General features: G+C 36.7%; 1 protein-coding gene across 1 annotated transcript in view; it reads left to right on the plus strand.

Moving 5' to 3' along the window:
* Nup107 (nuclear pore complex protein Nup107) overlaps nt 1-20,551 on the plus strand; it is a 446,410-nt gene that overhangs the window by 410,508 nt on the left and 15,351 nt on the right. Inside the window, exon 24 of the mRNA XM_090373566.1 lies at nt 4,872-4,940. Coding sequence (XP_090229692.1) covers nt 4,872-4,940 — 69 coding nt within the window. The remainder of the gene's footprint in view (nt 1-4,871; nt 4,941-20,551) is intronic.

The following is a 20,551-nucleotide window of genomic DNA, read 5'->3' on the forward strand; positions in this document are numbered from 1 at the left end:
ACAGAAAACGTGTTTTAAGACATCTCATTGGAAACATGAACGATGTAACACGTGTGAGTGACCTTGCAAAAAAAAAAACTCAGCATCCTAGATGCAATTCAATGGATTTCCTCTTCAGTAAACACAATTAGAAAACAAACTGTCGTGAACTAATTTGTAAAGTCTGGCTTCTCAAACGCAAAAATTGAAGTTGTGAACAGTAATGTGGAGCACCAAGAAGAACAAGAACTTCAACATCTATTGATAATGTACGATACTTTAGCTACAAGTGACCCTGGCTACAAAGATATAGATTCGAACCTCACTACAGAAGATGGTGCTCTAGATATCAACGACATTATCATTGATATTTTTCAAGAAGTTCTTCATAAGGATGAAGAAATGGAAGGAGGTCATTCTGTCGAAGAACATATTAACGACGAACCACCGATGAAAATAGAAGAAGCGCTCATACAAATCAATCGTTTAAAAATGTTTTTCGCAGCTGAAGAAGATACTGAAGGACTTTCAATGGTTTCTTCACTCCAAACAAATGTTGAAAACAAAATTATTAGCCGGAAGAAGGCGCAGAAGAAAATAAGTGATTACTGTGTGTATTTTTCTTAAGATAAAGTCATAATATGCATAGCACAATTGTATGTATATTATGTACAAAAATATTGTGCAAAATCTGTATATAATTTAATTTAATTTTACATTAAACGTTTAACGATTTTTCTTTATCTCTTGTGTATGTAATTGTATATTATTTACAAAAATATTGTTCAAAATCTGTATATATTTTAATTTAATTTTACATTAAACGTTTAACAATTTTTCTTTCTTTCTTTTTTTTTTCTCCCTCAGACTTCTTGTTAGCGGACACTTCTCTCTAAAGGACACATTCTCGTTCCCCATGGCTGTCCGTTAAAGGGAAGTTTCACTGTATATATATATATATATATATATATATATATATATATATATACACACACACAGCAGACACTCGATTTACCAGGATCAGATTAACCTGGACACTTCAAGACTCCAAATTAGAAAAAAAAAAAAAAAAAAAAAAAGATCAATCCGAAATCTTATATAAAATTCAAGTAATAAATATAAAGGTATAAGCAGATGTTTTGCAAGTCATAAATAAGAGACAAGAAGTGGCATTATAAGTCGTCATTGGGAGATTAGTGTACCTATTATCTTGCAACTCCCTGCTGCTCAAAAAAAGAGACCAAATGATTAGTTTGTTTTAGTGTGTCGTCAGTTGTGTTCCTTTGCACCACAAAAGGGCAAATTTTGTTTCGTTATTCGTCAGATATGTCAAATTTTTTTCCCCCCCTTTTCTCTTTCTTTTTGTTTATAAATTGCGAAAATGATTGGCAAATGCAACAATTGTGCTTTCAGTTAAACAAAAACTTGAAATTATTCAAAAGTTTGAAAATGGTGTATCCGTTAAATTTCTAAAGAACCATTATAATGTTAGTGACCAAACTATATGCATCACTGTAAAAAATAAAGGGAAGCATCATATTTGACATGTGAGTAATGCATTGTAAGGGTTTTTTTTATTATTATTATCTATTGCCATACTTTTTTACATAGGTTGCTGAACTTTTTCAATACAGTAAGTCACCGACTTACGTAACTTCAGACTTACATTATGTTATTTATATATTACCATACTGCATAAGGTTTATGATAATATTTCATGTATATTTGGTCTTTAATTTCAATCACAGAATATTTTTTATATGACTGAAGATTTCAGTGAAGGAGACACACATGTCACCATAATAGTGTAAAAACCCACAGAATTCCAGCTATTGGTATTATCACAAATGCAATAAGATCGAGTTTACTACCCGTTTATAATGAATTGCACTAACAGAAAAGCCCAGTAACCAGGCAAGTGCAAATTGTTTTTACTGTTTTATGGCAGTGACCGCGCCAGAAATGTGCTTTAGTAAAATGTGAGCTTGTGTGGGGTGATAATAGTGAGTTTTTGCCTTAACCCTGTTATGTTCTTTCCAAAAAATTTAATTTTGACTGTTATCATGGTGCCGACTAAGAGAAGAAGTGACAGCAGTACTAGTAAATCTATCAAGAAAAGGAAAGTGATTGAATTGGATCAGAAAATGATCAGAAAATTAAAATAATAAGGATGTACGAAAATGGCCCAAGATTAACAAGTGTCGTGCAGAATTCAGATTTGTCAGTAGCAATGGTGAACACAATAAAGAAGAAAGACAGAATACGAGAAGCGGTGAAACGATCAGCACCAATGAAGTCAACTATAATAACTAAAGCTACGAAATACATATCAGGTTTTATAGTACAATAACATGTGTTTTTTCTTCCTTTTATGTTTACTTTTCATGTGCCACTCTGGCTACTTCACTGCTGTCCCCCAGGTAAAGTTTTTAATTGATCTAATTAAAAATATATAACTATTTTGGCATATCAGAGATATATTAACAATATTTTATTTGTCATTCCCGAGTTACATAAAACTCGACTTACGTAATAAGACCTGGGACGTATCTCTTACATATGTCGGGTATTTACTGTATTTTCAGATTATCTGGGAATTTTTTTTTACCCTCTATGTCCCAGAAAATCGAGAGTCTACTGTGTATATAAAACCTAACAGGGAAAAAAAAAATTATAAAAGTAGAATGAGAATGCAGATTATGAATGAAGTAAATGTGTGCCTCTTCCCCCCCCCTCCCCATCTGGTGGGTTCCCCACTGCCAGCTAACATATCCCACCCCCAGAGCGAGATGGGCAGTTTGACCTTTCTACCGGATTCGACAAGACATGGACCTGACAGCCATCACCAACGAAGGCATACTGTAGCTTTTCTGCCAACATGCCATTTGGTGATCTGAACTGGGTACTCTAACCCAGTTCCCTTTAAAACTCCATCCCCAGTCAGGGGAGGGAGGATACGGGTCTCTGTCTTCTCCCCCATACTTCGCCTGATGGGGCTCATCCCCACTGACCTCTTTGGGGATACATACTCTATTGTCCCCATCCTTCTACCTGTTTCCCCGAGGCGCCTCCGTAGCCAGGTGGGCAGGAGTGGCAGTGCGTAGCACACACTTTTTGATTAGACCGGGGTTTGAGCCCTTGACCACCAAATACGGAGGATGCGGAAAGGCCAGGGAATGACCACCACATATCCCCAGAGCTCCTAAAAACCAAATAACAACAACAACACTCCCCCCCCCCCACTCTAACTAAATTGACTGAGTACGTCCCTAACAATGCTGCCAAATCCTAATCAGCGTCAAAAAAAATGATTGTAAACCTCTTTCGTCCTTTCCAAATTTTAGTGTTCACCCCCCTTTATATATATATAAAGGGGGGTGAACTATAAAAAAGGTCTTTGTTGTTTTTCTTTGCATTTTTTGTCAGCGACTTCACATAATCTGTCATAGCTTGCCTTAACCTCCTTTGTTACTTGATAGCAGAATAGTTCATACCCTGGTATTTTCTGGGCACCCCAAGTATTTTTATTCTCTGTCACCCTCATAAGTTTGTGCAGTATCCATTTAGGTGTGACCATTGAATAGTATTTCCTAGTTGGTATAAAAAACTTAGTAGCTTCTACAGTTGTTTCTCAGGATGCCTTTCATATAGAATTTGCTGTTAATAACATTATCAGTTAATCTAACTGGATAGAATTTTACAACTGTCTGAGACCACTCTCATCACCTTTTTGAAAGCAGAATGCCTTCTCTTTACCTTTTGACAGTAGTTACATTTTGAAATAAATGCCACGTTGATACTCTGTGATTACTGCCACCTAGGTAGTTCTTTTACTGTAGATGTTTAAAGCATGAGAGGTTGAGCTGATAATAAGATCAATAGTATTGCTTTGTCTTGTTGCCTCTCTGACATGCAGGTGTAGCAATCATCCAATAAATCCAGGAAAGCTGAGATCCCATCTAATTTACCTATTCCATTTGTCTGTATAGTTGTTTATTATACTCATAACACTCTTACCTTATTTTTGTTTTCCTAGTGCTTATGTTACACCAAACTGATTCAACATTGCATTGACCACACATGTTCATTGGGTGCACTGCCTTTGATTCTGTATCGTATCCTTCTTTACAAAGTGCATAACTCTTCCCCCCTCCATCCTGTCTGTTATTTTTGTACACACTGTACTCAGTATATTCAAATTCTCCATCTCTTATTGTCTGAGTGGCATTATGTCCCTACAATGTTTGTGTTTGATTACTTTACCAGTATTTCAAATTCATCAGATTTGTTTTGTATACTCTTAGTAACTCTGGCATAGCCAATGTATTTGCCTGTTCCATGAGGACACCCAGCAGGCCTCATAGGTATATTTGCTGATCCATTAGCAAATATTCTTGCACTCCTTCTGTTTAAGTGTATCCCATCTCTTTAAAAAATCTCTCTTGTCCACCTGAGCCTTTTTGTGGGGTCAGGAATGACTTACTGGAGCTTAACTTAGAAAAAGCCTTACTTTTTTCTAAGTTCAGCTCTAGTAATTTATTCATTATCATGACATAATGCTTAAAGATGTTTACCATAATTAAAAAAACATTTAAAATGTTTTTTTAATTAAATTATTAGTAATTCAGGAATTGTTACTTTGCTTTTTGCTTTTACGTCACAGTTTGGAATTGTTTGCTGTTTAAATCGAATGCTGAAGTAAGAAAGGCTAAACTAATATTGTATTTTATATTTAATTAGTGATTGTTATTATCTAAAATTAATTTTGAGTATTTTAAATATTTATTGATTCATTTCTGAATCATTTAAATGTAAAAATTGAGGAAGCATTTTATAAAAGTAGCTTTATATATAATTACCATTTTTTTTCCCTTTTGTTTTGTTTTCATTAGCAAACAGCACAACAGCTTTATAATGTTTTGTTCTTTGTGGATGGTGGATGGATGGTGGATCAAAGGATAGTAAGTTAACCAAAATTTTCAACTCTTAGTTAAGGAGAATGGCATGTGCTGTGTATATATATATATATAAAATATAGAAAATTAATAAATATCTTATGTAAAGTAAACTAAACAGATTAATGCCATCTATACATATCTAGATAGAACATTACATCAGTCTTATTATATATTTTTTGTATAGTTTAAGTACAATTAGTAAAATAGGTAAGATATAGAATAAATATATTTCATATTGGATAAGCTGGTAGCTACTTAACCCTATAATAGCCATAACTGGTCCACTAGGCCAAACCTAGTAAAGGATGATCATTAGTCAAAGTAAAAGTAAAAATAAAACAATTAATAAACATAATAATAATATATATCAAGTCAATTATAGGTCATGGGACACATTGAAAGGGACTTTTTTCAAGGGCTAACCCTTTCAATATGTCCCCCTACAATTAACCCAGCTATCAGTTTCTGATATCATCTGCCTGTTTAACACGGTCAAAAGGTAATTTATGAGATAAATGGATAAGTATAATTATACTTATAATTATACTTATCCATTTATCTTAAATTTTACTTAAATGGATAAGTATAATTATACTATCCATTTATCTCATAAATTACCTTTTGACCTTTTGACATAAATTACCTCATAAATTACCTTTTGTTAAACAGGCAGATGATATCAGAAACTGATAGCTGGGTTAATTGTAGGGGGACATATTGAAAGGGTTAGCCCTTGAAAAAAGTCCCTTTCAATGTGTCCCATGACCTATAATTGACTTGATATATATTATTATTATGTTTATTAATTATTTTATTTTTACTTTTACTTTGATCATCCTTTACTAGGTTTGGCCTCGTGGACCAGCTTATCCAATATGAAATATATTTATTCTATATCTTACCTATTTTACTAATTGTACTTAAACTATACAAAAAAAAAATATATATATATATATATATTTTTTTTTTATTTTTTTTATGTGAACCCCAAACACGAGAGGTATTAGAACCTATAGTACTTAGTACCGTGCTTGGGTTGGAGGTTGAGAAGACGAAAGAAGATATTTGTTGACATTGGACTTGAACTTCTGTAGATTGTAATTTTCAGGAAATACGTATGAAGGAAGGTTGTTCCAGAAAATGGCAGTTGAATGAATAAATGAGGAAGATGAAAGGTTGGTTCTGTGGGTTTGAAGTTGGACAGTAAATGGATGTTGGCTGGTGGCGGCACGTGTTTGGACTGTTTTGAAAGAGAGAGCGGGAATTATAGAAGCCAATTCAGAAGAACAGTGCCTATGGAAGTATCTGTAGAAGAGGCATGCAGCAGAAACAGTACATCTATGAGAAAGCGAGTGGAGAGACTCGGTTAGAGATGAATCATTAATTAACCTAACTAATCATTAATTAACCTAATAGACGTACCGTCTTATAGACGGTACGTCTATAAGACAGGTAACATAAGCCAGAATATCACCAGTGGATCGACACTGACGGAATCCATACTGGCGATCATATATATATGCTATCTCAGTTTTTTTTTTTTTTTTTTTTATGTTTGGAATTATGGATCACGATTAGTAAATTATAGGTATGACACTAAAAACTAAATGTGTCATAGTTCGGTATAAACTTAAATCAGATGTGAACAAAAGAATATACATAAAAAGAATTTTAATATATTCGGATGACTAGTTATAGGTTTTTTAACTTTACAATCAAGGTTCTAATTGATTTTTGACAGTGATTTAACTCTAGTGTTGGGAAATAATGTCAAAATAAAAATATTTCAAAATTCCACAAAAAATTCATCCCACAGAACCTGCCACTGTAAAAATTCACTGCAAAAGATCCACATACATGAATCAAACTCACTGTTGAAAGGGTTAAATTCCTACCTTTCAGAGACTAATATTTAATACAAGAAATGCATAAAATCTGCCTTCGTAGCCAGGTGGGAAGGAGCAGCAGTGCGTAGCACACGCTTCTTGATTAGACCGGGGTTCGAGCCCGTCACCACCAAATACGGAAGATGCGGAAAGGTCAGGGAATGACCACCGCATATCCCGGAGCAATATGGCCTTAGTTGCTAATGCTCCTAAAAATCAAAAATAACAATAGCATAAAATCTCTGCTTCTGTATGAAAACTGATTAATAAATGACATTGATCATAATTCATAATTTGAATGATTAAGCATTAAATTTTTATAAAGAAAAGTGCAAACATGGTCTACAGTCATTTAGGGGTTTCTGGTCTGCCGAGCTTCTCATTGAAGAGGAAATGTCTGAAACAGCTGTATATAGGGAGTGGCGCTGTTGCTGTTAACAGGCTTGTAGCCATGTTTTCATAAGCTGAATTATTTGATGTTCTTATGTTTTTGTTAGTGGTTTTGAACTTTAGACATTGTCCAGTAAATGAGGTGTGGCATTAAAATTCCCAAATTGGTTCAATAAAAAGAACACAAATTGAAGGAGCTCAAAAATGGTTTTATTTTTATTCGAAGTAATAATTTTTTATTCAGTCACAACCTAATTGAATGCACTTATTACACCTTTCTAAAAGTTTCTGAAAAGTGTGAGCAAAGGCATCCAAAGAGATGTTCGATTCAGTGGTTACATTTTTCTTCATATCCCCAACATCTCTTTCTTTTGAGAGAAGTTTTTACCTTCAGAAAGAGGAAGAAGTCTGCTGGTGCTAGATCAGTTAATAGGGATGATGGTTGACTTGTACAGTGCCATGTTTCTTCAGAAATGTCTTCACAACAAATGTAGAATGGGCAGGGGCATTGTTGTGCACTAAGAAAAAAGCCGACTTTCTCTCTAAATTGCAGCATCACCCATAAATAGTCTTTGAACCATCTGTACGTAGAACACAGCATTGACTCTCTCTCCCCTTCTGGTATGAATTCCTTGTGCATCGCACCCTGTTTGTTGAAAAACATGATTAGCATCTTCTTGATCCTGGACTTCTGTAAATGAAACTTTTTGGGATTCAGTGATGATTTTTTAAGTCCACTGCATGCACTGACACTTTCTCTGAGTCTTATTGAAAAATCTAACAGTAGTTACTGGTGACAATACAGTTGAGAAAATTGGGATTGGCACTAAAGAGTCCTGATTAGTCTGCATTAAATCTTCACATGACGATGCTCTTCATTGCTTCTGCTCATCCATGAGGCTGCGAAGAACAAATTTTATATCATATTCAACTCATCAGCCATCAATCTGTTGATCAAATGACAGTCTTTTTCCACAATTTCCTGACCTTTTGCAACTCTGTCCTCATTTCAAGAGGTTGACAGATGCCTACTTTTTGGGTCATTGCAAACATTCTTCTGTCTGTCTTTGAACTTCAACCGTGTGAAACATTTCTTGTGTGCAGATTTTCCCAGTTTAAAGCAAATTTGATATTCATTTATTGCTCTGTTGCAAAATTGTAACATGGAATGCTAATGCTACTAATGAAACTGGTTGTTACTTGCAATCTGTCAGCCTACTGGACAGTCTCTGTAGCACCATCTAGAGAAAGTTTGAACTACAGCATACCACTTCTGTGTATTTTCAAACTCATTGAACATGACTGCAACAACAGTATGGGAATTGCCACACCTTTTATATTAGCATTAGCAGAGGTATATGATGCAAGAAAGCAAGCATATACAGCATCAGCCAAAAAAAAAAAAAAAAAAAAACCCTTCCAATTCACCCATTCATTCACTCCAAATGTTTGTCCAGTTCTGCCTTGCATTTATTTAAACTGTCAACTTCCACAACTACAGAAGGATGTTTGTTCCAGCAATCAACTATTTACTGGCTAAAGGAAAATTTCCACACATCTATTCTACAAACTGTCTTTCCTCAATTTGAATTAACATCCCCTCAGGTGATTAATCTGGGGAAGAGGATGAATACCATCAGCATTCAGCTTGCTCAAACCATTCAAGCCTTATACATCTCAATCATATCAGCTTGTAGGTGCCTAGTCTCCAGACACTGCAATTTGCAGAACTTATGACTTTCTTACGACCAGGCTGCCATGCACGGAAATTGAACCTGGCCTGTTATAACGTACGATCACTCATCGGTGAAGACAGGATATTAGAGCTGGAAAAGGAATTAGAAAATGTGAATTGGAATATCATCGGTTTGGCTGAAACAAGAAGAAGAAATGAATCACTTATAAGTTTATCAAGTGGAAATCTGCTGTACACCAATGGAAACAGTGAAAGGAGTGAAGGTGGAGTTGGGTTTCTGGTCCATAAAGATTTTAAAAACAACATTTTGGAATTCAAAAGTACATCACCAAGGGTGTCAAGACTAATAATCAAGATTTCTAAGAGGTACAAGCTAAAGATTATAATGATTTATGCACCAACATTGAGCCATGATGATGAAGAGGTTGAAGAAATGTACACTGAAATTGAGAGTCTTCTAGAGGAGCAGAAAACCCACTACACTATTATTATGGGGGACTTCAATGCTAAGGTTGGAAAAAGGCAAAACAGCACAGAAAGAGGAACTATAGGAAATTTTGGAATTGGTAAAAGAAATAAAAGAGGTGAAAGACTTGTGGAATTTGCAGAATCTCAAGGAATGTCAGTAATGAACACTTTTTTCAAGAAAAGGGTGAACAGAAAGTGGACATGGAAGAGTCCAAATGGATTAACAACTAATGAAATCAACTTCATCCTCACTAACAGAAGATATATTGTGAATGATGTTACCGTCCTGAATAAGGTAAATGTTGGAAGTGATCACAGAATGGTAAGATGTACACTTGATATAGATGTAGGAAAGGAAAGGAAAAAACTGACTCGAGTAAATAATACAAAGGTCTTTGAAATAACAGAGGAGGAGAAAAAGCAGTATGTACTGGAACTTAAGAACAAGTTTGAGCTTCTGGAGACTGCTCAGGACCAAGATATCGACGAGGAATATTACAACTTTCTGAAATTGATAAAGCCCAAGAAACCTATAGGGAAACAGAAATCCAAAGAAGAAAAAATTAGTCAAGAAACACTTGTCATGATGAACCAAAGACGACAAATGAAGAGCAAGAAAAACACTGACAGGGAGAAATTTGAGTATACTGAGTTATGCAAAGCCATTAGAAAGAGACTCAGAGAGGACATAAGAAGATTTAACACAAGAAAAGTAGAACAAGCATTAAGGGAAAACAAAGGATTTAAATCAGCAGCCATGAGCAGTAATACAGAAAGACAAATGATACTGAAACTGAAGAATAGCGATGGTGTACTTATAAACAGCAGAGAAGGCATAATTCAAATAGCAGAAGACTACTATAGAGAATTATACAAGGAGCGAGGGAATGATACCAGCAGTGAGGAAGATGGATTGCAAAGTAGCAACACATACGACATACCCGATATTCTTCCTGATGAGGTAGAACATGCATTGAAGAAAATGAAGAATCGGAAAGCCCCGGGGGAAGATGAAGTTACTGTAGAGTTGTTAAAATTGGGAGGAAGAGACATAACACAAAAACTGGCAAGGCTCTTCACAAAGTGCATTAGAAAAGGTGTGATGCCTAAGCAGTGGAATAATGCAATCATAGTTTTGCTGCATAAGAAAGGAGATAAATCAGAAATTGGAAATTATAGACCAATTAGCTTGTTATCCCATATCTACAAGTTGTTCACAAGGGTCATTACTAACAGATTAGAAAGAATACTTGATGAGAATCAACCGAAAGAGCAAGCTGGCTTTAGGACAGGATTCTCAACTATGGATCACCTTCACGTAATATCACAGCTAATGGAGAAAGCAAATGAATATAAAACACCATTATGCCTGGCATTTGTGGACTATGAAAAGGCATTTGACTCCATACAGCATAAGGCAGTGTTTCGGGCACTGGAAAGACAAGGCATAGATACTCCATATATTATGATTTTGAAGAAAATATATGAGAGTGCTACATCCTTTATTAGACTAGACAAAGACAGTAGCAAATTTAAAATCGAGAAAGGAGTTCGACAAGGAGACACAATATCTCCGAAGCTGTTTACTGCTGCCCTTGAGGAAGCTTTCAGAAGATTAGACTGGTCGCAGAAAGGAGTCAATGTGAACGGAGAGTACCTAAACCATTTACGATTTGCAGATGACATTGTGGTCATAAGCCACGATCCCAAAGAATTATAGGAAAATCTTAATCAGTTATGCACAGTTAGTAAGGATTTTGGACTAAAGATGAATATGGCTAAAACAAAAGTAATGATGAACAAGTATGCCACGGAAAGGGAAATAATGATTGAAGGAGCAGTAATTGAAAAGGTGGAGTCATATACTTATCTGGGACAAGTTATTAGCTGTAATAATGATAAATGGCTGGAAGTCAAGAGAAGAATAAATTTTGGATGGATAGCATTCAGGAAATATAGTCACATACTGAAGAGCAATATCCCAGTTTGTCTGAAACGTAAAATAATGAATCAGTGTATACTCCCCACCATGACTTATGGAAGTGAAACTTGGGCACTCACCAAAAGAATGGAAGAGAAGCTAAGAACTACACAGCGAAGAATGGAACGAATTATATTGGGAATCAGACTGTTAGATAAGAAAAGAAACACATGGATTAGGCAGCAAACTCAAGTAAGTAAAGGACATTCTTATCAAAACTAAAGAACTAAAATGGTCTTGGGCAGGACACATAGCTCGAAGACATGATGACAGATGGACTAAGAAAATAACAGAATGGTACCCAAGAGGAGCTAAAAGAAAACCTGAAAGACAAAGGCGGAGATGGATAGATGAAATTCATGAGTTTTTGAGTAGTAAATGGATGGCCAGTGCTCAGAACAGAAGGAACTGGAAAGTTGCTGGAGAGGCCTTCATCCTGCAGTGGATTGAAAATGGCTGATGATGAGGATGACTTTCTTTGTAAGAGCAACCCTTTGTTCCATTCACCAATCTTGTTGCCCTTCTCTGTACTCGTTCCAGCAGCTCCTACATCCTTCCTAAAATGAGGCATCCAGACCTGTATACAGTACTCAAGGTGTGATCTGACCATTGCCTTATACAAGGGGATAATCACCTCCTTATCCCTGCTAGAAAAATTCCTGTACATCATTGACAGATATCATGAGCTACTCTTGCAGCCTGTCAGCACTGCTCAGAAAACTTCATATCTGACTGCACAATTATCCCAGAACTTTTTCATTCTCCACTACTCTGAATGTAGTACCATACAGTTGATATATTACTCTAGGGAAGCAGTTCCCAACATTTTTTTACTTGCGAACCCCTTTCAACATTATATTTTTATCACAAACCACAAAGCCTATATTCTCTGAAATTGTATAATAGTACCGAATTTTTGTCATAAAATATTGCTCGCTATGTAAGGGCACATGACTCAAACCATAACTAAATATAAATTTTGAACTGAACCACATAAATTAATATTAAACTAGTTTGTAGTTTGCAACAATATACCTATGTAAATTTAAGCAGATGCATCACAGAATTTTTAGTGGAACACTTTCACGAACCACCGGTTGGGAACTGCTGCTCTAAGGTTACTGCTACCCATATGCAGTACAGGAATACCTCGCATAGCGTGATTTCAAACAGCATGGGTTTTGCTATAGAATGGTTTACAAATTGAAAAAAAATTAACTACATTACGCACCAATACATTTCATATGTATGTATGTATTATAATGCCAGCACGTAGGCCAATGCGTTGTGGATTCAATGCCATGCTGACCGTTGTGGCAACTCCCATTATATACGGACTCTGCTAGCATTCATACATTAGTAAACAGTCTAGATTCCGAGCAGTGAGGTCGTTCACTGTGCGTAAGCTGTACAAATATTTTTCGCTGTGTATTTTTATTAAAGATTATTTTTTTAAAAACGTTACACCTTTATACGCAAATATTAATGGCACTGAGAGTTCTTCTAGATCCAAACATCAAGCAAGGTATGAAAGTAGAGGCAGACGTTGCAAAATGACATTTGATGTTATAAAGAGATGTATGCAGATAAAAAGAAGAAAAGAACTGTGCAAACTAAGGTGATCAGTTATTTTTCAAAATAAAAATACAGTACATACATACTTCACTTATATTTTTTGGTATGTACATACTGCAATAAAAATCTTTTGTTCTGTACAGTAAACCCCCGCTATTCGCGGTATCTGTATTCGTGGTCGCTGATTTAATATAAAATGAAACCTAAAAAAAATGTGAATTTTAAAGTGCCATGAACATTTTCTGCCATGAAAAAACATGGGCGTGGCTAAAATTATCTTCACCGGTCAAAACAGTGCTCGGTGGGTGGGGGGAGAGGGGTCCTTGTTCAATATGTGTTATGCTCTTGTCATGGAAGGTTTCGTCGTTTGCTTTTAATTTATATGCTTATAAATTGAATAAATTTATCAATTTATAAATTTGTGCTACAAAAGTGATAAATCTACCGTTTTGTGGTGTAAAACAGACTTTTCGAGTGTGTTAATGGAAGAAAGTGACTTTATTGTGGACAAGTTCTTTCTAACCCGTACAAAAATATGGCTACGAATAAAAAGGGAAATGTGAAAAGATCAAAGAAGGTGATGACATTAGCGAATAAAATTGAGTTATTAGATAAAAATTTCAAATGGTGAAAGTGTCTCCTCAGTGCAAAACATTATAAAATCAATGAGTCAACGATGCGATCAATCAAGAAATCGGGGGGAAAAAATCCGACATAGTGTCTGTGAAAACACGCTAATTATTTCAAAAATTTGCTCTGTAACTCGTGATGTTAAATTAGAAAAAAATGGAAAAGGCTTTAAATCTGTGGATAGAAGACCGAACTCAAAATAAAATTTCGTTAAGTTCACTTAACATTCGTGAAAAGGCAGAACTCCTCTATCAACACTTTAGCGAAACTGGTGATAGCACTGGCAGGATAAGTTTTTTAGCTAGCAAAGGCGCCGGTTTGAAAGATTTGTTTGAAATTTCTAATAAATATTACATTTAATATTAAATTGTTTCTTATTTTCATTTCAATGCCATATGCTTGCATTTCACTATGTGCTGTCTATGTACATAGTCATATTATGAAGGTACATATAATACATACATAGACAAAATTTTAGACTAGTTTTTCTTATATATTTCATACTTTGGAACGGAACCCCTTTATTACTATGGGAGCCATAACTCAGTATTCGCGGCATTTCTCAGGAACGTAACCCCCGCGAATAGCGAGAGTTTACCTACTAGTATTTTTCATTTTTATCATTTTAATTTCTTTCTTTGCAAGAACTTCGTGTCCATCAATTTTTTAGTAAACAAACACCTATACCGGTTGATTCACTACCAGTGCGACAAACTTGCAGGAGGTATAGGGGACACAAAGACGAATCGGAATCACTAGCATTGCAGGGTCCGAAATGCCTTTGTCATGCGGTAGAGGACGTTGAATGGGAGGTCGCGTGAACAGCGATCCCACTGGAAGTCAGCATTTGCGAACCATGTGAAGAAACCAAGTAGAAAAAGTCCTCCGGAGTGGATAATCCTCTGGCTCCAATGATTGGACTCATTGCAGATGGTATGAACTCATTTGGTGCCTTCTGCAAGACGTAGGACATTCTCCTCATTGTCTGGCATCCTCGTCGTTCGCTCTCAATTCATGGTACCTCTCTTGAAACAACCAGTCTCACGTAACCTTTGCACATGTGCAAAAATCATATGATGAGCATGCCTGAACAGGAAACGTTCCTGGTACAAACGCAGAGCGGCGTGCCCGTTACAGTCCGCAGCTCCATACGCGAGGTGCATGTCGGCCAGTTCAACGTTTGAACACTCGTCCATCCTACTGCCTCGGGAACCGGTTCGAAAATGCTGACTTCCAGCGGGATCGCTGTTCACCTGGCGACCTCCCATTCAACGTCCTCTACCACATGACGAAGGCATTTTGGACCCTGCAATGCTATGTGATTCCGATTCGTCTTTAGTTTGTCGCACTGGTAGTGAATCACCCTGTATATTTTTATAACGCGACCCATATAATCAAATTGTTGGAACACATTACATACTAATAATACCTATAATTTCCCTGGAACAGATGTTAAACTAACAGGTCTGTAATGAGTGACACAAGTAATTACAGACCTGTTAGTTTAACATCTGTTCCAGGGAAATTATAGGTATTATTAGTATGTAATGTGTTGATTCTCCTTTGTGCATTGAGGACACATTTGCACATCCCCAGTTCATAGGGACCTAACCTGAATCCATGGATGCTCTTATAATTATGGCTAAGGGTTTGCTTACTTTGTTTCCCAGGCCGACCAGGCTAGCCAGGTGAGTAAAGTGTCTGCCTGGAAACCCAAAGTCGCGGGTTCGAATCCCGCCTTGGGACTTGGATCACAGTAAAATGCAAAAACTTTGGGAGTTGCATTATGGCCACAGATGCGGATGCGCCAAAAACTAACAAAAAAAAAAAAAAAAAAACTGTTTCCCCTCCTCCTTTAATATAACTGGATAGATCCCATCCACCCCTGGTGCTTTTCTTGTGTTTAACTTCATTTTTTTCTCCACTTTTCTCGCAGTTATTACAAAATCATTTAACTCCCTGCCAGAGTTTGATAAACTTCTGGCATTCCCCTCCCTGAATATCTCCTCATGTGTGAATGTAATGAAAAATACTCATTCAGTTTATCAGCTACCTAAGCAGGATCGCCAACAGCCAAAGCATTGATATCAGATGAACCAATCTGATTAATCCCCTTCCTTCTAGAGTTTACATAAGTAAAGATCTCTTGCTGTTTTTCTTTACATCTTTTGCCAAGGATTTCTCGTAATCTGTCTTTACCTGTCTGACTCCCTTTGTAACTTGATTACTGACCAGCTTATACCTACCATAGACTTCTGTATCACCTGATATGTGCAGCCCATGCATTTTCTTCTTTGCCATGAGTCTCATTAGTTCATCTGACATCCATTTAGGCCTAAACATTGAACAGTATTTCTCAATCAGTATGAAAGGCCTAGGCTTCCAAGATTAATTCTTTGAATGCCTCCCATTTAAAATTTGCTGTTGGTAACATCATCAGTTGGTCGCATTGTATAGAATTTAAGAACTGTATCAGACCACCATAGTCACTTTTATAAAAGCAAAAACCCTTCCCTTTTATCCTGAAGGTAGTTGCATATTTGTCTAAATTCCACATCAGCAAACTGTGATCACTGCCACCTAGTGGTTCCTTTATCTACAGATTCTTAATGCATGAAGAATCACTGGTGATAATCAGATCAAAAGTATTACTCCCTCTGGTTGCCTCTCGAACATGCTGCTTCAGAAAACAATCAGCCAATAAATCCACAAAAGCCATGCTAATGTACAAGTGACCAACCCACAAATTCCTATCAATTTCTGGAAAGTTAAAATCCCCCATCATAAGACAATCTGATTTACTGGCCCACTCTATTTCTCTGTACAGCTGTTCTTTATAGTCACCAGTGGCATTAGGCCCATAACATCTTCCTGTTCTCAATTTTGCTTTCCCAGTGCTTATGTCACCCCAAACTGACTCAATATTGCACTGCCCATTTTTGTCAACTGGATGCACTTCCTTAGATTTTGTTTCTTAACTAACAGCATAACCCCTCCTCCCTTCCTATCCTGTCTATCCTTTATGTAAACATTGTACTCGCCAAATTCCAATTCTACATTCCTTATATCTGTGTGACACCGTGTCTGTTATCCCAACCATATCTGCCTTTAATGTTTTGACCAGCAAGTCAGATTCATCAAATTTATTTACTAAACTCCTAGCATTGGTGTACATGCAAGTATACATCCACCCGTTCTTACTCTTAGTTACCCTAACACAGCCCATGTATTTACTTGTTCCATGAATGACCCTCAGCAGTCCTTGAAATACACAGCTCATGATTTTCAATCTGCTGCTCATTCCAGTAAAAGCAGTGCAAGAATCACTTTCACCTGTGCCAGTGGCTGCTGTTAATCCATTTGTCTGTGTAACCTCCCAAAAGCCAGAAGTTTTCTGACCCACCTAACACTGCTTTGATAGCATCAGGAAATATTCTTTCACGCTGTCTATTTAAGTTTATCCCATTGCTGTAGAACCAGTCTCTCCTGTTAACAAGTACAGACCACACTGATAAAAATTCTAACGCACGAGCCTTGCAAAATCTCTCCAGGGCCGAATTGATTGACAAGGCTCTCATCATGTACCCCCATCTATTGTGTCTGGGCAGAATTGTAGACACTTTCAAATTGAAACCTGAATCATGACTAATTTTCAACATTGACCAGTACTTGTTAAGTAAGTTTGCAGATTTCCTTCACTTAATGTCATTTGTGCTAAAATGTACAATGTCATCAACTTTTGCTCCGGCAAAAGTTTATGACATTGTACAGCATACCTTGGTCCTATTCCACCTATTCTTTTTGCAAAATATATTTTTCATTTGACTGACAGTTGAGTCACCAACAATAACTAGCTCCTATGGGACCAGTACATTCTACCCTGAGGATTCTTGCTGTGTAGTTTAATGCACAAGAATGAGCTCTGGCATTGAGTTGAGTAGCTGAGAGTTTGATGGACCCCCCCCCCCCCCAATTTTAATTCCTTCAAGGGCATCTAACCTAGAACTTAAGCTCTCGTAGACAGCCATCAGAATGCTGAGTTAGCACCTAATTTCTTCACGCTCTCTCTACCACCAATGACATCCTCCTTGGTTAGATCATGTCCTGTTTCAGAAAGGTCTGCAAATATTTCACTTTCTGCATATTTTTTTAGATTGTTGTGCATTGGAGAATCGCCCCTTTAATTTTTTTCCCTGAGCCACAGCACTTCTGCTACTTTGTGCTTGTTGCTTTGCTGCTCTAGTCTGGAGTATGATTTCTGTTTAAATACTATTTAATTAACAATGAAAATTAATAAGGTTAATAATTTAATTGATAGTTGACAATTCTATACCAAGCTAACAGATTCCTAATGGAGTTTCTATTTAGTTTTACATTATACCATACACTATCAAGTTCAAAATATATATTACACTATTCCTTATCAATCTAATATACTACAACATTGGCAGCAAGTTTTGAATGGTACAAGATTCTGTGGATACTAAATAGTAATGGCCCCAGGTGCCAAGCAATCTTCTCTGTTATTTCTACTGCAATTACATTAGAGAGAAGAGTTTCCTTTTGAGTTTAGATGTTTTTCTTCCGTTACTATTCAATATATGATAAGAATTTTCTTTCTTCAAGGATAAGGAAGAAGTTTCCAGAAATAAAATTAACCTTTCCTTTTTTTCCTGTTTATTAACTTTCTATTTACTTGCTTGGTCACTTGGTGGCACTACTCCTGCCTCCCCATAGCTGGACCGGACATGGTTGAAAAGACATCACCCAGGACTGAAAGGAGTTTAAAAATGGACCAAATTAACATGATTAGGATGGAGAAAGTTATCTGCAATATAAGTGATCACACACAGCTGAAGATGTCTCAGTTTAAAAGAATGAAAATTAACACTCTTCAGGCTACTGTTCCTTTGTATTTGGTGACACGTTCCTTAACAACAAAACCAGTTGGGAAACTATCACCATTCTTGGTTCAGAAGACTGTAGAGTCCATGATTGGCCCACCAAAAATAATGAAACAACTACAATCAGTTGATCTCTTAGTAGAAACCTCACTAAGTCATCAGTCTGAGAAATTGCTTAAAACAAAGACCTTTGCAGGACTATCAGTGAAATTACCCCACAACTCCCTGAATACATCAAAGGGTGTTTGTTATTATAGAAATTTTTTTTTTTTTTTTTATGAAAACCCCAAACACAAGAGGTATTAGAACCTATAATGCTTAGTACTGTGCTTGGGTTGGAGGTTGAGAAGACGAAAGAAGATATTTGTTGACATTAGACTTGAACTTCTGTAGAAGTTCAAGAATACTAATGTCAACAACGAAGTAGAATTCTTCTACTTCTGTAGAAGTAGAAGAATACGTATGAAGGAAGGTTGTTCCAGAAAACTGCAGTTGAATGAATAAACGAGGAAGATGAAAAGTTGGTTCTGTGAGTTTGAAGTTGGACAGTAAATGGATGTTGGCTGGTGGCAGCACATGTTCGGACTGTTTTGAAAGAGAGAGAGAGAGAGAGAGTGGGAATTATCGAAGCCAATTCAGAGGAACAGTGCCCATGGAAGTATCTGTAGAAAAGGCATGCAGCAGAAACAGTACGTCTATGAGACAGCGAGTGGAGAGACTGTTAGAGAGGAGTCATTAATTAACCTAACTGCCCTCTTCTGAATGGAATCAAGAAGGCTGAGAGAGGTTTTGGGGGCACCACCCCAGATGTGGGAACAATATTCCATGGTGGGGTGGATTTACGATTTGTACAGAGTGAACAGCTGTTTGGAAGAAAAGTAACGCCAAGAGCGAAAGAGAAAACCAAGTTTTTTTTTTATATGCAGAGGAAGCAATATTTGTAATGTGCTTGTGCCAAGAGAGATTAGAAGTCAGGGTAATCCCCAAAAGAGATATATCATTTTGCCTAGAAATCGAAGTGTCACCAAAGATAAGCATAGGAGCAGAAGAATCCTTTTTGCAAGATATAAGACAAGACTGAGTTTTAGAAGGGTTGAAATCAACCAAGTTGTCTTTGCCCCACTGGAGAATTACCTGAAGATCAGCATTTAAGGAATTGGTAGCAGATTTTCGAGAAGTTGAAGCTGATTGAGCAGGACAAGGTTTCTCAAAATGGAAAGTGGAATGCAATGGCTATCATCTGCAAAACTATGGATAGGATTTCTAGTCAATGAAAGAAGGTCATTAGTATACAGGAGAGGAAAAGAGTGTGGGAAAGAACTGAACCTTGGGGGACACCGGCATTAGTGGAGAAGTTAGAAGACAGAGAGCCATCTACCATCACCCTCAGTGAGCAATCAGAGAGAAAACTAGATAACCAATTACTAAAAACAGTTGGCAAACCATAAGGTGGAAGCTTGTTTAGAAGACCTTTATGCCAAACACGATCGAAAGCCTTTGAGATGTCAAGAGCAACTACTTGTGTTTCGCCGCACCTTTCCATTGAATTATTCCATAAATGGGTAACATAAGCCAGAATATCACCAGTGGATCGACACTGACGGAATCCATACTGGCGATCGTTGATCAGACGGAAGGTTTCTAGGTAGTTTAAGAGTTGACGGTTAATTGATTTCTCCATTACTTTAGAAAGAGTAGAAGTAAATACAATTGGGTGATAATTGGATGGAAGGGATTTGTCACCCTTTTTAGGAACTGCCTGGATATGAGCAAATTTCCAAGCAGAAGGAAAAATACCTTTGGAATAAGAAAGTTAAAAAAAGGCAGCAAAGAACAGGAGTCAGTTCAGGATCATAGGTTTTGAGAACAAGTGGAGAAATACCATAGGGACCTGGAGCTTTCTTAGCATCAAGATTCATAAAAATCCTTCTGACATCCTTTTGACGGAAGACCACAGGAGCCACATTGAACAGAGTGTGCTGGGAATGGTGGGATGTGTTTTAACAAGATCATTAATACATGAGTTGAAAGAAAAATAGGATACTAGTAGGTCAGCTTTATCCTTGGTGAAGTGACAACAGGAC

This window comes from Mastigoproctus giganteus, chromosome 5 (genome assembly GCF_048544385.1).
Source record: "Mastigoproctus giganteus isolate SK-2022 chromosome 5, ASM4854438v1, whole genome shotgun sequence".
In the NCBI taxonomy this organism is placed as follows: Eukaryota; Metazoa; Arthropoda; class Arachnida; order Uropygi; family Thelyphonidae; genus Mastigoproctus; species Mastigoproctus giganteus.